Below are 17,275 nucleotides of genomic sequence, written 5' to 3' on the forward strand. Positions count from 1 at the left end.
TTGATGCCCCCAGGTTTCCCTGCTGATTCTTCCCTTGCAGCAATGCGTTACAGATACTGAAGTTTGGGCACAGAAATGACACTTGGCCCAAACTGGAGAGTTAATGTTCACAGGCATAGAAATCTTCCTTTAAGCTCTGTAACCTTTGGTACTCAGCCTTTCCTTCTGACATTCTGCCTGTGCATGAGTCAGCCTCCTTGGTCTGATGTCTAGACCTTGGACCTTAGACAGCAGGAGACCACAGCGGATACCAAATTACCTTTCTGCATTCCTGATGTGTGAATGCTCTTTACATTGCACTTAACATGGACCAGATGGTTCTGTAAGGCGCTTCAGGTACTGCTTTGTAAGTACAATGCAATTTGCAACTTTTAATGAAATAATCCAGCTAGATTCAAATTCATTCACGTTGGGTCCTATTACGCCACACAAAGTTTTTACATATTCATTATCTGTCGCAGCATTTGGGCTAATCATCACTTCTGGCAAAGCTGAAAGGTACGTGGAAAATAACAGTAGTATATTTTATCCATGCACAAGATGGAACTCTTCTGGCTTCAAGTAAGAAGAGTTTATATGGGATTCTGAATACTTATATCCTACCAGCAGTTTTTTTTTGTGTACAGTAACAGAGATGCCCAAAAGTATAGCCTCCAAACTGCTTGGCTTTAATACAGTTAACAATCTATTTGCATCAGCTCAAAGCTCAAGCTGTGTTGTTTACCCTCCTTATCATTTTGCTAGTTTAAAATTAGCTCATATATCTCCACAATTTTATCTGTTTGGATATGACCGTGTTCTGTCATCACTTACGTGGCAAGTCTGTCTCACAAAGCGCAACACTGGCCCCTTTCTCAGCATGTAAAATCTATTCTGCAGGATAAATTTAAACATATGCTTATATGTGGGACTGGTAAATCCATTTCTGCATTGTCTGGGAATTCATTTGTGCCCAAAATATTAGTTGATGAAGTAGTACTCTTTCTAATTGAACACCAGGATCTACTCCAGTGGAAAGGATTATGCTGTATCTGATGACTTGTGGATCCATTGGGATGGAACCCAAACATATATTTTTGTCTAAGGGGAAAATAAAGAAGCTTTTAATGAGCTGTAAGTGAAAGCCGAGCTAAAATCTCTAGATAGGAAATAATTTCATGAAAATTGTGGTGCCAGCATGCCTGCCATGATGTGCAAATTAATTTTTCACAAAGTCTTACCTACCTGGGGGAATTCTGGACTTCCAGCATCAAGGAGGAGCTTGTTTTCCAAGTATGTATAAGTTTATAGAAACTCTAATTGGAGAAGATTCTTTAGGAAGTGTAATGTGTATTGCAGTGAGGCTTGTATTTCTTTAAACTTTAATCTGTCTAGGTAAACAATATTGGACTGAAATAGGTGAAAATATAAAAATTATTGCAAGTCAGATAACATCTCTGAACACCACAACTGGCTTTATGTTTTTTTGTTTATTTTTAAGGTGGTATTTTCTATATTAGCTGCATATACACAGTGTAGGCCATGTTAGAAGATCTCATAAAGATTTCCGTGATAAATTGCTAGTAGCTAGTGAGCCTTATTTTGAAATGTAGTTAGTCATGCTGTGAGATGTCTTAACTTCCACACTTGGAGACTGAGGGAATAGATAACCTTTCTTTTGAGTTAAACAGTTTAGGAATTTATTACGTTGTTATGCAATGTACAGCGATTAGAGAAATGATGTGTCTTTTTTCTGTGACAGACTTTATAGGTGAAATTTAGTTTTGAGACTGAACATCTTACCATGTAATGGTCCTCATGGTCTTGTATGCCATGTTGCTGTCATGGTTTGGCAATACCATGTGGTTGAAGGTCCCTGTGCTTTTTTCTGCTCGGTGCACTGGAAAATGCATAGCACAGCTCAAAATAACTGTCCTAAAAAGACCCTCTGTTTCTGAGAAGGTGGGATGAATCTTCTCTATTTGCAGTATGCCTAAACCATTTAATTTCTGTACTAAGGAGGAGGTACAAAGAGGGAGTTCCAGAAAACTGACATCATCCTATTCAGTTTTGTCTTGCTGCCTATCTACAGCTAAGTGGCTCTTTCCTATCTGACATGAACATGGGCAAATGGCAGCACTGAGTCCTTGACCATGTGTTTAACCAAGTGGGGTAATTCTTCTCTCTAGTGGATTCCACATGTATGAAGAAGATTGAAAGGAATCACATTAGCAAGCAGGGGTTGGGTTGTTTTGGCTTGTGCTCAGCTGTAGTACTAACAGCCTTTTTGCAATTAGCTGGTGATGACAAGAAACATGCGCTTAACGTATCTCTCTGGAACATGAGCCCTGCTTTGCTCTGAGGCCGAGACATTGCTGTCAGCCAAGGTCCCACCAGCGGTATGTGCACCTCCAAACTCGCTGACGGGTGTACACAGATGGGAACAGATGGGACTTCTGCAAGTGGTGTCCAGGTTTTCTACTGTGTTTTAGTGCTGGATTCTGCCAGCACAATGCTGGAAGCAGTTTTAGTGGTTAAAGTGAATGAGAGAAGAAAGCAATGTTCATAGTTTCCCGTATAATCCTTCTGCTAAATTATTTGTTCATACATTTCCACCTGCCGGGTGTGAGTGTTTAGGAATACAAGAGTTATCATACCTGATTCCTCTTCAGAGTTCTCTGCCTCCCGAGTAGCTGCCTGCCTCAGGCTAACAAAGTGTTTCTGTCTTCATGTGCTCTTCCCATTGTAGACCTCCCAAAATTGCTCGCTTCCAAATTTCTGTTGAAATTACAGTCACAATTGGAGTGAAGCATAAGCTTACATGGCTGCATCCAGCCACAGTGAATTACTGCTGAATTGTAACACCTCCATGTAGGGGGCTGTAATGTAAAGGAAACGTGACAGAACTGAAATTGTAACACTTCAAATTATAACCCCCACAAGCATTTCTCATTAAAAAAAAATAATTCTGTGAGTGAAATGCAGTTTTGAAACATTGGTCAGTCCTTTCCACGCCACCCCTTTCTTCCTTCTGCCTAATATATTAGGAGGTTTTCATCATGCCTTTCAGTTCAGGGTACAGTGTTTTTGTTAGAAATTAGGATTAAAATTGGAGAAGTCAGGAGGCTGAAATGAAAAAAGCTGTGCATCCATGGCTTTGGCATGAGCTGAATGAGCAGAAGGAGGTATGGTGGCTGCAGGCCTCCGACAGGTGTAATCCTACACCAGCTTTATTTTCCTTTCTCCCTCCACTCTCTATTCCCTTTGATGCTGCTGTGAGATAAATACCAACTTATATGTGAATACATTGTGCTGGTGATTCTTGACTAGCCTGAGTCTTGGCTTAATATGATTTCTAAAGCATATATTTGCAAATATAATGGAAATAACAGAAAGCGTCACAATGCACTGCAGGACTTGCTTAGGATTGCTGATATACATTTGCTCTGATTCCATTTTCTGAATAACTGATTTGATTATGAGTATGTACTCAGACTAAGCGCTGTATTTCTGTGAAGAAGTTTTTATAAGCTTTGAAATTTAAAGGGAGGACATGGCAATGATTTGTTTTCCTTCATTCAGCAGAGAAATATAGATTGGGAAGTCTAACTGGATCATCACCAAAAGTTATTTCTGGTTTTTGCAAACCTATAGAACTGAACAAAAGACCTACATGTATTACCAAGTTACTATCTGTGCAGGATTGTTCCTTTTAAATGAAAAATAAGAAGAAAGCAGTCTAACAGTAATTTATGAAGAAAGGTGAAGGCCACAGTAGAAAAAGATACAGTTTTGAGAGATTAAATGCCTTTTTTCTTCCCTCTTCTCTCAGGGGTACATTTGAATCACAAAATGAGGTTATCAGGTGGTTGCATCAAATAATGCTTATGATTGATCTCTGCCTGTTACTACTGCTGAAATATTGAGAACTGATCTTTAATCAGTCACAATACAAGGAGTCCTAAATTAAACTGCTGGTGTCTTTTGTAGACAAATAACTTTATGTTTTAAATGAGGATGCTGAGGATGCTTTTGAGGGAATGCTTTCAAGATTAGTGGGTCTCTACATGAAAATCTTTGATCATTGCATTGTCCTCGTTCAGGGAGTAGCAAACGCTTTTACACAAAGTATTTTGACCTGCTCTGACTCATGCAATAAACTCTATGATGCACATCATGGAACACTTTAATGTTCATGAGTGGGGATTACCTGCACTGGTGTGTTGATACATGTCCTGTATTTTTCAGTTAAATGAATTGCATGATCTAATGTCCAGACAACAAAGAAATCACGATAGTTGTCCTAGATACTGAACTCAGTGATAGAATATGCCACTGACAGGAAAGTCTGAAAGTTACGCATACAATATCCAATTAAAATTAGATTACATGTAGTTGTGTTTTGTGTATGAGGTATCTTTTAGGAATATAAAATGTAACTATGAAGGTGATGATTTTGAAGCTAACTTTTTTTTTTTCCCCATGTGTCTTCAGGAGATACAGTTAGAACATGCTAAACAAGCTTTTGTGCAGAGAGACAATGCTCAGGCTGGAAGAGTCACAGCTATGGACTTCAGGGACATTATGGTCACTATCCGGCCACACATGCTGACACCATTTGTAGAAGAATGCCTAGTAGCTGTGAGTAGTTCTGGTATTCCAACTTGGTATATGGATGTGGGATGCCTTTTTTATATACCTCAACCACTGTATGTGGCACGTAATCTAGTGTATGGATGCATGGGTTTAAGTTCAGCATTTATTATTTACATGTATGAAAGTTAACCCTTACTGGAGAATACGTATCCTCAGTGTTCCTGGTCTGCTGTGACAAAGGACAAAGCATGAAGATGGACTGAAAAATAATGGCCTACAAATGTAGTTTGTCTATTTCCAGTCATTCCATCATAGGAAACTGTGTCAAATATGTCAAAATGCCATTGCATCCCACTTAGGAAGTCAATCCTCAAAGGTCCTGCTTTGTAATGTCAGTTCTAAGCTCCTGAGGGTAATTTCTGAGGACCTGGGACAGTGTATGAACTGGAACATCACCAAAGGACATTCACTGTATATTAACTGATAGTTGTTACAGTTGAGTGTACTTTTTTTCAGCTTGAACTGCATAAACCAAATTAAATATTACAATTCTGCAATTTCGCTGGAAGAAAAAGAGGTACATTTGGTTTTGGCAACAGTTGCAACTTGTAGCAGCACTTTCCAAGTAATCCACTGTCTGGCCATATCCAGGTTTAAAGAAATCTGTTCTACTTTGACTTGCAAGGGAGAATTCCAGGGTGATGTGTGATGTGATGAGAACTGCAAAGCCTGGACAGAATATTGGAAGATATATACAGCAAAAAGCATAGCCAGAAGACTCAGGGACTGACAATGAGATCTGATACTTTCTTCCTTGATTCTCTCCTCAGTCTTGTTATCAGATTTACTGGATTGTATGCTCTCTCACAAAATATGAGATAAGATTTTTGATTCTCCCTCCAGGTCAGTTAGGTTTTGGCAGGCTTATGCATTGTTTTCAGATATTTCTTTCATCACCGATCTTATACTTTAAATAGGGAATTGACCCAATAATTTTTCTGTGCGTAGACCAAACACCACTTTAAAATAAAGGTTTAGGCTCATTTCTCATTTGAGAATGAATAATTGTTTGAATCTTATTGTTCCCATTTTAGTTCACTGCCCAGTATAAGCCTGAGAGCTTACTGCTGGTTTTCCATGTCTTGAAATGCCTGTGAATTTAAATGTTTCATTTGACCTTTTCAGAATATGTTTTGATTTTATGGAAATTTTCTGTATAGTAATACACTTTACATGTAGAAGTAGATTTCCTCATTACTAGAAATAAGCCGACTTATGAAACATTTCCAACTGAAGCAGTACTGAAACTTGAACTTTGTAAATTACTACTAGTTATGTTGTTATAATCCTGCATATGTGGTTGTTTAGGTTTGTAGGGTGGAGAGAGTTTTACATTCTGATCATGATTAGTTTCAGTAACATAAGAATCTTTCATAGTTTTCTTTATTTTGCAATATTTTTTTTTTAAAGCCAGCCCGTGCTACTGTTGCTCTTGTAAAATAATATTGTTTAGAAACCTTTATTTAAGGATTTTTCTTAGTCTTGTAACAGTCTCCTTTCTCTTTTCTTCTTTTACTGTCTCTACTCTAGGCTGCTGGAGGTACCACTTCCCATCAGGTCAGCTTTTCCTATTTTAATGGATTTAATTCTCTCCTTAACAACATGGAGCTCATTAGAAAGATCTACAGTACTCTGGCTGGGAATAGAAAAGATGTGGAAGTCACTAAGGGTTGGTAGAAATGTTTGCAGTCTGGAAGTTTCCTTGGGACTTTGATTGGGGTGGGTGGAGGGAAAGACCTCATCTGTGTGCTTTTAAATCAATGAGAGGGGGAGAAAGCCTGCCTCATTAGTGTTCCTTGGTAGGCCACTCAGTTTTGTACACTCCTGTTGGAGTCCACCCTCCAGGTTTTCCATTTTGTTTCAATCAGAAAAAGGTCCCAGTAAACTGGCGGTGGGGGCAGGGTGAGGAAAGTATGTAAAGATATTTAAAAGTTTAAAAAACTTCCTAGGACTCCTGCCAAATTGGCAGCCTATTAAAGTGACCTTGAAGGGTAGTTGAAGAATTCCATAAACTTGTATTGGCGGCACAGTAAGCTGATCTACAAGCTTGGAACAAGGTGTTATCTGCTGTATCTAACCACTTTTATAGAGAATTCCCTCTGCAATGCCAAAGTTTCATTAATGTAGCCTACTGGGACTGTGCATGAAAAATTCCACATCTCTTGACTCCTGTTTTGGTTTTTTTTCTGCCTGCTTTTTAGTATTTTTTTTTCCCTTTGACCTGCAACTGATTGATACCGTATGTCAAATATCCTAAATCCTGCTGATAGTGTTAAGCTTTAAGACCAGAGAGTTGTACTTACTTGCATGAAGGATAGACCATTTAAAACATACATTTATGTAGTGGTGGGTCACCCATATTCCCCTTCTCCTTCCCTCGCCATACTAATATACATATATTTTTAATACTAAAATATAAGGCAACTCCGGGGTGCTCCGGATTATTTGTTCTGGTTTGATTAGTTTTTCTTTTCTGTATTTTTATTCTGTTGCAGAGGAGTTTGTTCTGGCAGCTCAGAAATTTGGTCAGGTTACACCCATGGAAGTTGACATCTTGTTTCAGTTAGCAGATCTGTATGAGCCACGGGGGTAAGTGGAGAATTATCCATCCTCCTCTCTTGCCTTTCCTCCTCTCCTCTTGGAAGGGGTGGGAGGTGGTGTTGGGGAACAGGGGAGTGTAATGTAGTGGCCATGTGCTGGTAACTTCTTGTGATCTGTACACTCATCTCTAAGCAAATGTTAAGCTGAACCTATTTCCCCAGGCGCATGACATTAGCTGATATTGAAAGAATTGCTCCTTTGGAGGAGGGGACATTGCCCTATAACCTGGCTGAGGCTCAGAGGCAGGTAAGGACAGAAGCCAGTGTGATGCTATTATTGGTTTCCAGTGCCAGGTAAATAAACAGCCACTGTCCTGTGTTGCCAGATAACTTGCTTTTCTCTTGTATTCTGGAATATCTGTGAGGAAAACTTTGTTAGAATTTATTTTTAACTTGTGTCATGTGCTCTCCATCTGCTCTCTGTGCCCCTTTTTCGAGCTGCCTTTTGACAGGTTAAATGTAATTTACTTTGAAAAGATAAAATATGTATGAGTGTCATCTACCCATTCAGTAAATATTAGATGTATACTGAATTAAGGTTTTCTGTTTTGTGATTCTGTTCACTCTGTTCTTTTTAATGAGGAAAGAAGACTTCCTGTTTCAGATATGGATAGTAAATTCAGCATCTAGCCTATTAGATGGCTGCTCTTGTTCTGAACACACAGGCATGTTCCTGGCTTCAGAGTATTCTTTGCTTTGCCTTATGCTCTGCTGAATATCAGTATAGGAGAGATTTTTATGTTTAGTCTACCTTCACAGTCTCACTGTTAAAAGTATATATATATGTAAGCATCAAAATATATAAAAGCATTAGTATTCTCTGCATTTCAAAGAACAAATTAATATTGACTTTTGATGGTATAACAGCAAATGAACTTTTGTTGTGTTTGAGGGAAAAGAAATAGGAGCGTTCTTTAAATGTCAAACCTGTTGATTTTTTAGTTTTCATATTGTTTTTGCATATCTTATATTCTCATTGACACAAGTTTCTATACAGATGGGTTTAAAACTAACCCTCTGTTTCTCTTTCTCTGTCTCTATTTTAAGGCAGCCTTAACTTTGTGTCTTGTGAGACTTAGGGATTTTTTTTTCCTGCTCTGGGTCTGTGCAGAGACGCCAGTTTGACCACAATGAGTTGATGCAGGCTACATTTTTAGGACTACCAGGCCATAAGCCAGGCCTCTGTGTGTGTGTGTACACATGAGTCTCTTCTGTTTCTCTTTCTTCTTCTCCCTCCCCTACATGTGAACACCCTCAGCACTGCTCTAAGACAGTATCTAGGGTGGTGGTTTTCTGTTTATTTGAGCAGCGACTAAATGTTGACTGTGCTGGGATGAACTCAAATGAGTTGGCTCCCAAAAGCTCACCATCTATTCCTAGAAGACTCCTTTAGGAGTTAAAAGCGTTTACATTGGACTGAATATCAAGTATCATAAGTTACAATAGGTGGCAGTAAAATGTAGCCAAAAATGTGGTGCTGAAAGTAGCAGCTTCTTCAGTTTTTGCTTTGAGGCCATTGTCTTTGCTAGTATGATTTACGCCATTATAAGAGGCTAGGACATATAAACCTACTTGAATCTTACTATTTCTTCTACATATGTGTCCATTCATATGTCACCATCCAGTTCCTTTTTAGTATCAGCTGCTCGATGCTGAGACTAAAAAGACTTTCTGACCAACTCCACCTACACTGGAATATTAGCTAAGAGCTAAACAGATTTTCAGGAAAAAATTGTATAAATATTTTTATCTTGTTCTTTTAGTTGTAGTATCCCCCCCCAAAAAAAAGAGAAGTATTACAAAAAGTGATAGTAACTATGGAAGGCTTAACAACCCTGCAGAACTTCTGTTCTCCTAATTCTTTTCTTTCGTTAGATAGCGATTTTAAATTGGGAGCTCTTCTGAAATATATTTTTCATCAGATTGAATCTTATAGACTGTGGGCAAAATGAAATTGTGGGGGTGCTTTGTGAAACCTTATTTCTCTTTAGCTAATTTGTATGAACAGTGCTTGCATACTTGTTTTGATAGCTTGAGAAGTAATAGCTATACCTGATTCTGGTGACAGTAGAAAGAAATTCCAAACTGGAGTTGCTTTTAGCTGTAGAAAATTAATTACTTAAGATGCAATATGTGTGCCCTCATATGCACACTTAGACTATTGATTTTGGAGTTGTATAATTTAGTTGTAGTATAAGTCTTTATTTTCTTTGATATTCCAGTCTGAAGAGGCTACAGTATAAGGCTCCTAGAAACCAGTGGAAAAGAAATAGCAATTGAAAGCAAAATCTCCAGTGTATTGTGGGATTTTTTTCCAGGTGTCTGTATACTTGTATCTATCTGTTCATGAGATGTTCTCTTGTGAAATATGATGTTCTGATTATTTTTGTCTTTCCTTTTGTTTTAAATCCTGCCTTGACAGAAAGCTCCAGGTGATGTGTCTCGACCTATTCTCATCCAGATTGCAGAATCAGCATACAGGTTTGCCCTTGGTTCAGTTGCTGGAGGTTAGTCTTGGCTGAGGAAAAGAATATTCATCTTCACTGTTTGGGTTTTTTCTTCTTTTCTGCTCTTCTTCCCCTTCTGCCTTTCACTTCAGTGTGGAAGGCTTCTCAGTCTTCCCCTTCGAGCCATGTCTAAGGGATGGGATAACTGTAAGTGGAAGGGTCATGTGGTCTGCAAGAGTTTTGTAATTTATGAGACATTGGAGTTTTCAGGTGGTGTTCCTATCTGATTTGTCACCAAACCAGTTTCAGAAGAATCAGATTAATAATAAGGTATGGCCAGAGAAATGCTTTTTGTTAGAACTGTGGGAGATAGTTCAATGTATCCAGAATATATTGTGGAGAAAAAGCATACAACTGGTACTTGAGATGTATATGTGGAAGATAAAAGTTGCAGTCAAACCTTGCAGATGCAAAATCATGTTTTGTTAGAGCTTGATTTTTATTTGCAGCTGTTGGAGCCACTGCTGTCTACCCAATTGATTTGGTAAAAACTCGAATGCAAAACCAGCGCTCTACAGGCTCTTTTGTGGGAGAACTTATGTATAAAAACAGCTTTGATTGCTTCAAGAAAGTGCTACGTTATGAAGGTTTCTTTGGGCTTTATAGAGGTAAGTTTAAAAGGCGGTATATATTAATGATAAGATACTAGTAAGAGTTCAGTGGGACTCTGGAATTTTAAGCATTTTTTTTTAAGACTTCAATTTTGCCTTGTTTGTGTTTTTGTTTATACTCTGTTATAGGTGCAGGTCTTCCAAACTTGATAAATAAAACTTCATTGTAATGAGAACATTTCAGTAGGATCTCTCTGTCCTTTTCTCATCTGCAATTGGGCAATAATAGTAATTTCCTACAGCAGAAATACACTGTTTGTCAAGTTTTTATTTCCTCAGTAGTCCTTAGTATCAAGGATGTTCTGTCCTGTGTGGTATGAAGTTAGATCATCATTGTTTTTGTTTCGGTGTTCTTTCTTGCCTGTTTTCTTTCTATTTAAAAGCATAAAACCACAGAGAATATATGGTACCTTGTTATTAACCAGAACTCTTTTTCTGATACCTTTTGTGACAGAAAGGTCTCTCTGAACCAGTTGCATGTGCTTCACTAATCATTGGGAATAGTCATCTTTATCAAGTTTCATGTATACCTCTTCTTAGCTTTTCACTGTTGAGTCAGCCAGAGAGATTAGCTGGGTTTCAGCCCACTTACATTTATATAAGTAACCAATACACTCAGATTATGAAGTTAGCTGTTCCAGGTTCCATTTGTAGCCAAGGGAGGAAGTTCCAAAAGCTCATTTACTGTGTTCAGTATGTAAATCATCCTCACTTGGGTATCTTGGATAAGTGCCTGCAGGTAGATGGTAGCTTTTATTATGTTCCTGTCCCAGTTAGGGCATCAATGGTGTGTGTTCAGGTAACACAGAAGTCGTCAGAAATAATCATGAACTGCGACATAAGACTGCAGTTCTTCTCTGTCAGAGAGATAAAGGAAATTATACTTCTATTATCCCAGTTATTGAGATCTCTTACTCCCCTCTGCTAAATTCACTGGGGAGGATTTGAAACTTGTGTTAACTTATTTCATTTTTGGCCATCTTGCTTTGAAACTTTACTTAACTTTTGAAAATCAGAATATTGTAATGAGAGAAATAAATTGCTGAAAGCAGTTGAGAATGGAGGATTTCAGTGAAATGTTGTTATGATCTGGCAAAGCTATGTGCACCTCAAAAAAAAAAAAGTTAAGACTGTGTGAAACAGCATTAAAACAAAGTAGTGTGATAGATGTGCATTCTTTAACATATGACCTGAGTTACTAGAGGTTGCCTAAATAGCTCCTCTGCAAAATACAGACTGTAATTATTTCATCATTATTGGAGATGGGAAGGCTCTGTTATTATTGACTGAGTTTGAGGCAATTTTTTGAGTAATAATTTGATAAGGAGTGTTGACATGGTTTCTATTCTGTAAAGATCTATACAATCAGAATCATGAGAAGTCACAGTTATAGAATGAAATTTATTCCTTGCAAAAGCATGTCTGCTTCTTCAGGGATCCTGAAAGAATAAATATGCAGAATTCCGCTGTTAGCTTCTTTTGTCATATTGAACCTCTGAAACAGTAATTTTTTCACCTGGAGAAAAAACCTCTCGGAGAAGTCTTAAATGCATATTCTTAATTCCATTTGCTTGTCATGTTTTTGGAGGGATTTTTTTCATGTCTAAATTGGGGGACCTTTAGGAACCTCCATCAGTATGGCATGTCCTTCTGTTCCCAATCCCCTTTACTACTTTTCAGTCTTCCAAGGAGTACTGCATAGTGAAAACTCAGACAGTTTGGTGGAACTGAACTTCTAAACCCAGGGCAATAATCTAATTTCTGGATTATGTAGTAGAAATCGCATAACAGCATAGAATACCATCATTTCAGAGGCAAATTGAGACCTGTGTTTCTGCAGATTCTCTACTTAAAGGGCACCCTGATTTAGCTTCTCTTTTTAAAGCGTCAAATAAGAAAAACTCCTTAAAAATGTGGAGTTTCCTCTGTGCAGTTCTGTAAATCCGAACTGTTGCTTGCTCTCTAAGGAGATGACGTTGGAGAAGGCTGAGCAACTGAGTGCAGAATGAAGGTTTCTGGTTAAGCTTCAGAGGATAAGAAAATCTGAAAGGAACATTTTATCGACTAGTTTACTTGACCCAGTTTAATGTAGTAAATCTAATTGCAAGAATCATTTCATTCTGGTCTTAAATGTTACACTAGGTAAGGCAAACTACAGAATACATTAATTTTTTCTGCTCACGGGTAACTGATACTCTTTCTTACACTGTGGTGTGTTCAGAGTTAAGTAAATGTGGGGTTTTGTCACCGCTGGAGGAGGGGGTAGTAAGAGTTCTCCTGCTTAGCTGAACAGTAATGTAAAACCTTTAAAAAAAATACAGTAGAAACATTTGGAGCAGTGGTCTCTTTGTCATGATACACTGCAAGAAAGCAAGCAGAAATTATAAACCCTGCTCTGAACTCAGCCATTTCAGATGATATTTTAATGCAAGGCACGTATTTCCATCCAGTGAAGTGAACCGATTTTTCTTTTTTGTATTATTATTTTATTCCAAACTTGAAAAGGGCAAAACCACCATGTTCTCAACCACCTTCTCAGATAAGGATAAATTACACCATCTTGTGGATATAAAGAGAGCACTAAATTTTGTTTAGTGTCAGTTTGGTTCTAAGGGTAGTCAGTGTTTCCATTGAAAAGATACTTTGATTTAAAAAAAACAACCAACAAAATAAACATGATATAAGCCTCTGTAGAATCTTTATAATTGTTCATTATTGGAATGCTGTGTTCTTGGATTTATTTTTTTAAGACTGTACATCTGAGATAAATTTTTCATTTGTCTGTTTCTCAGCATGGCTGAAAAGAATACTCATCTTACATACCTGTAATTTACTGTTGCGTCTACATTTATACCTGAAATACATACTTAGAAACTCACAGGTATTTACATATATGCAAATATAAAAAACAATTTTGGAAGTTGTGATTTGTCAACATCTCTTTTGACTGATAAGGTCACCTACATTTGTTACTTTAATCAGAAGTCCACCTGACAAGTCACTAAATGCTTCACAGTCTTAAGCAGTGCCTCTAATAGAGATTATTTCGTCTATACTGGATAGAAATTTTATGAGAAATGCAAGTACCAGAGATAAAATACAGCTCATTAAATTGCTCAGTAGTCATGTTGTTAATGTCACTCTCCTAGAGGATGGGAAACACAGGAAATGCTGTAGAAGACTCTCATCTGTGATCATTAACTATTGAGGAACTTGCTCATTTTATATCTTCCAATTGTTCTTCTAGCACTGCAGTGACTCCAGATGCCATCTAATCTTAGATTTTAATCATTCATTCATCATCCAGCTTTTCATTATTACAGATGCACTCCCATGCTAATGATACAACAAGACAGTGGCAGAAACTTTCCTCCAGAACTATGCAATGAAGTACCATTTTTGTAGAATGGAGCTTACTCCTACCCAGAGTTCTGTCAAAGCAGAAAATCTTCAAGAAATACCTGATTTCCAGTCTGAGAGTGCTGTGCTTGAATGGCACCTGACGATAGTTGTCCAGTCTCTTGTGTGAATCCTGTAAGAGAAAAATTTGGCAGTATTCCACTACCTCCTTTCTATCAGGTGTTCAAATGGTTTGAAATACTTTACCTAGACTGAGAACAGCTCCTTCAGTCACATCTGTTACACAGTGTGAAACTGAAATTTCACTGTTACACATCTGAAAAAATACTTTGGCCAGATAAGATTTCTTTTTTTTTCTTGGTGCCATGGCTACAGCTGGGCTGGAGGAGCTATTGCGTGTATCTTCACCATGTATTAGCCTGCTTTCAGCACGTAACTTGTATGACATTACAAACTGAATGCAGCTCTTGGTGCTCTCTCTCACATATACCTTTACTTTTCCATAGAGTTCTATAACTGCAACAATATGTCAGCTATGAAGAGGTACATGGTAATTGCTACTGAAAAGCCTTGGATGTATAAAAATGGGTTGAATAACATGTTTGCAATGTACTATAGTAGCAGGTTGCCTATGTACAAAATGTTATTCTCTGATGTTGTAAGAGGCATACATTTTTAAGACACTGTCAGACATTTCGAAGCCTGTCCTACATCTCTGTGTGTGTCATATTGCTGATCTGCTAATGCACAGTAACACTGAAAATTCCCAGAGTGTCAGGATAACCCCAAAAGGAAAATGACATTTTCCTATGTGTCCCCTTATGTGCTTTCTTTCTTCCAAAACTTATTATCTTTATCATGTTCAGACATCTTTCAACAGTGTTTCAGGGCTTCCATCAAAACAGTAAAGAAAAAAGAATTTAGTTTTGGTGGTCATAACACATAAAATGCACAGGTACCACTTGCAAAAAGCTTTATTACATAGGTATGAGAGCAAACAAAGTCCCTCTACCTTCCTAAGCTTCTGGAGGCAGAAGGCCTAGCTGGTGTTTGGCAAGGCTTTAAAATGTAGTATTAAAATTAATGTTGCCTTTTTTAGAATACTCTATGCTATCTTGCAGTAGACATATAGAGCATTATCTGCAATTAAACTTACAAAGCACTTCTGTACTATAAAATTGTGTATGAAGTAGAGTCAAAGAGGAGATTGGGTTTTTGGTTGTTCAGTTGGGTTTTGATTTTATAATTAAAAAAAATAATCAGTGGGGTTTTAACTTCTACCTATTCTATTTAATCTTTCTACATTGAAGTTTTATGGAAAGTTTTGAGTTGTCCCATTCAGATTTGAGTGCAAAAGGAATGGACCAGATGGGAAAAAAATAACTTGTGCCAAGATAAACGTGGTTTTCCTGCAGTTTTATATGTATCTTTACAAATGCAGTGTCTTAGCAGCTGAAAAATGAAAACTAGTAAAAAGGCCGTCTTCAGATCAGTCTAGTGTTAATGAACTGATTTGTCCTGCTTATGTTGCTTCCAAAACTGCAGGTTCATACAGAGCTTCAACTGGACTATTTTTATAATTTTATATCTTGATATTTTAAAATGTCTTTTTCTGTAATTTATTTGATATAACTTCAAAGTCATGTTATATATAGCTTAGGTTTAGTAATATGTTTATATATGGGATTTTAAAATTAATGATCTCCAGGTTCTTTGAAATTACTTACCTGCTTACAGACCTGCTCTAATTCTACTGCATTAGGCTTAGGATCAGGTAGTGCACTTGTAAATGGAATGGGTTTTTTAATCTCTGAAGATACAGATTCATTAGCCATAGTGTCTGTATATATACATATATATATAAATTATCTGTATAAAATCTATGTATCAGTCTCTAATTATACAAAGCCAGATGTCTTACGGCAAGATGTAAATATCATAGCAGTAAGAAAGATAATTTTGCCTGTATAAGGCTAAAACTGGAAAAATCCTACTCATTGTATATCCTTGTATTGTCTTAGTGCTGCAGAAAATGTATTTAATTACACAGTTCTGTCTTAATAGTTTTTCATTGAAGTCTGGATTCAAGTCACCTGTGAGCTAAAATGGCTTAAGAAATTAAAATTTTGCAATTTAACTTACTCTGCGGATTCTTTTTGTTTGTTTATTTTGAGCAACTGTGTATGAACTTTGTGTTACTTTATTCGTTTGAATATTCAGCCATATGATCACAATGCAACATAGTTGTCTTGGGTAAATGTTAGTTCTGTGTATGTACATCAGCTGTATTACTCTTTTTGAAGCTTGAAAACCAAAAATGCTAGTACAGGTGCAAAATTTTAGAGGCGTTTATAGGGCTGGCCCTCCTGCTACCGCAAGCCAAATGGTGCTATTCTCCAACATGATTTCCTTATTAAAAGCATCAGTAGTAACCAGTAAAGCTGATGGATGGTAGCAGGATGGAGGAATACACGTACACAGTGCACATACAGTTTTGCCTTTGTTATTCTGAACTGAGCTCTTTGGGAAAATGCCATTTTGGCAAGTTAGCTTTTAGAGTTGGAACCTTAAATGTTGCTTTTCCCCAAAAAATAAAACCGTGGAGAGGTAAAAATGTCAGGCTTTGTAGGAAGCACCCAAATGTACTGCCTGAGCTACTAAAACAAAGGGGGTCTGCACCAGGAATAGCTGCGGTGATTTTCTTGCATTTCCGAATGGTGTCCTAATTTCATTATGCTGATGAATGCCTGCAACACCATTCAAGCCCCAGATAGTTTGTAAGCTTTGCATACTTTAAAGCTGTGGCATCCAAAAATTTATGAAATACTGACTGTTCACACTGTTCACTTCAAGCAAGTGAAGCCGACAGTCAGATTCCTGCTACTTCCAGTTCTGTAGTGCATCACTGCTAACAAAATCAAATAGGAAATTCCATACCTGGGAAGAAAGCAGCATAATTTCCTTTGTTTAAGAACTAGTAAGTTAGCTGGGCAAAGACTTCAAGAGTTCAGTCACACATGTTTGAATGTTTTGCATTATTTGGATTACAGTTCCTTTGGGTCCTGCCATCTAATGCCATTGCTTTTACCAGAAAAAGTTATTAGACTTGTGATTTTTGGAGTCATCATGTATCTCACAAAATTAATAAAAAAGTCTTAATTTTTGTGTGATAAAGCAGAAAATAAATGTTAATTTATGACAGAATAGTGTAACAAAGTTGGCAAATCTGTATTAGTGTTTAGGCGTAAAGTGAACTGATATTATGATTTAAAAAAGCTTTAAAAACAGAAACAAATACATACAGGCATCAGTAGCACTTGAAGTAGTAGCACAAAGTTGGTTCTCAAAATGGAATGTTTAAGTACTCTCATTAAATTTAATAACACAAAATTGCTGTAAAAATTGCCCATTTCTAGGTGCTGATCTCTACATTTATTTGTCGATTTGTTTAGTTAATACCAAGTTGCTTAATGTATTGAATTTTCTGTTTCCGTGTTACAGGTCTGTTACCGCAGCTGTTAGGAGTAGCACCAGAGAAGGCCATAAAACTTACTGTAAGTTT

The 17,275-nt window shown here is 37.3% G+C and overlaps 1 protein-coding gene across 2 annotated transcripts in view; it reads left to right on the forward strand.

Annotated features, from left to right (window-relative positions):
• Positions 1-17,275, forward strand: part of SLC25A13 (solute carrier family 25 member 13) — a 100,102-nt gene that overhangs the window by 52,158 nt on the left and 30,669 nt on the right. For both annotated transcript variants that reach the window (XM_062605038.1, XM_062605037.1), the window contains 7 exons: positions 4,474-4,620; positions 6,166-6,304; positions 7,131-7,224; positions 7,398-7,482; positions 9,658-9,742; positions 10,192-10,350; positions 17,215-17,267. In XM_062605038.1, coding sequence (XP_062461022.1) covers positions 4,474-4,620; positions 6,166-6,304; positions 7,131-7,224; positions 7,398-7,482; positions 9,658-9,742; positions 10,192-10,350; positions 17,215-17,267 — 762 coding nt within the window. The remainder of the gene's footprint in view (positions 1-4,473; positions 4,621-6,165; positions 6,305-7,130; positions 7,225-7,397; positions 7,483-9,657; positions 9,743-10,191; positions 10,351-17,214; positions 17,268-17,275) is intronic.

The sequence above is a fragment of the Pezoporus occidentalis genome, unplaced genomic scaffold (assembly GCF_034315485.1).
Source record: "Pezoporus occidentalis ecotype Australia unplaced genomic scaffold, CSIRO_AGI_Poc_V1 ctg9, whole genome shotgun sequence".
Classification (NCBI taxonomy): Eukaryota; Metazoa; Chordata; class Aves; order Psittaciformes; family Psittacidae; genus Pezoporus; species Pezoporus occidentalis.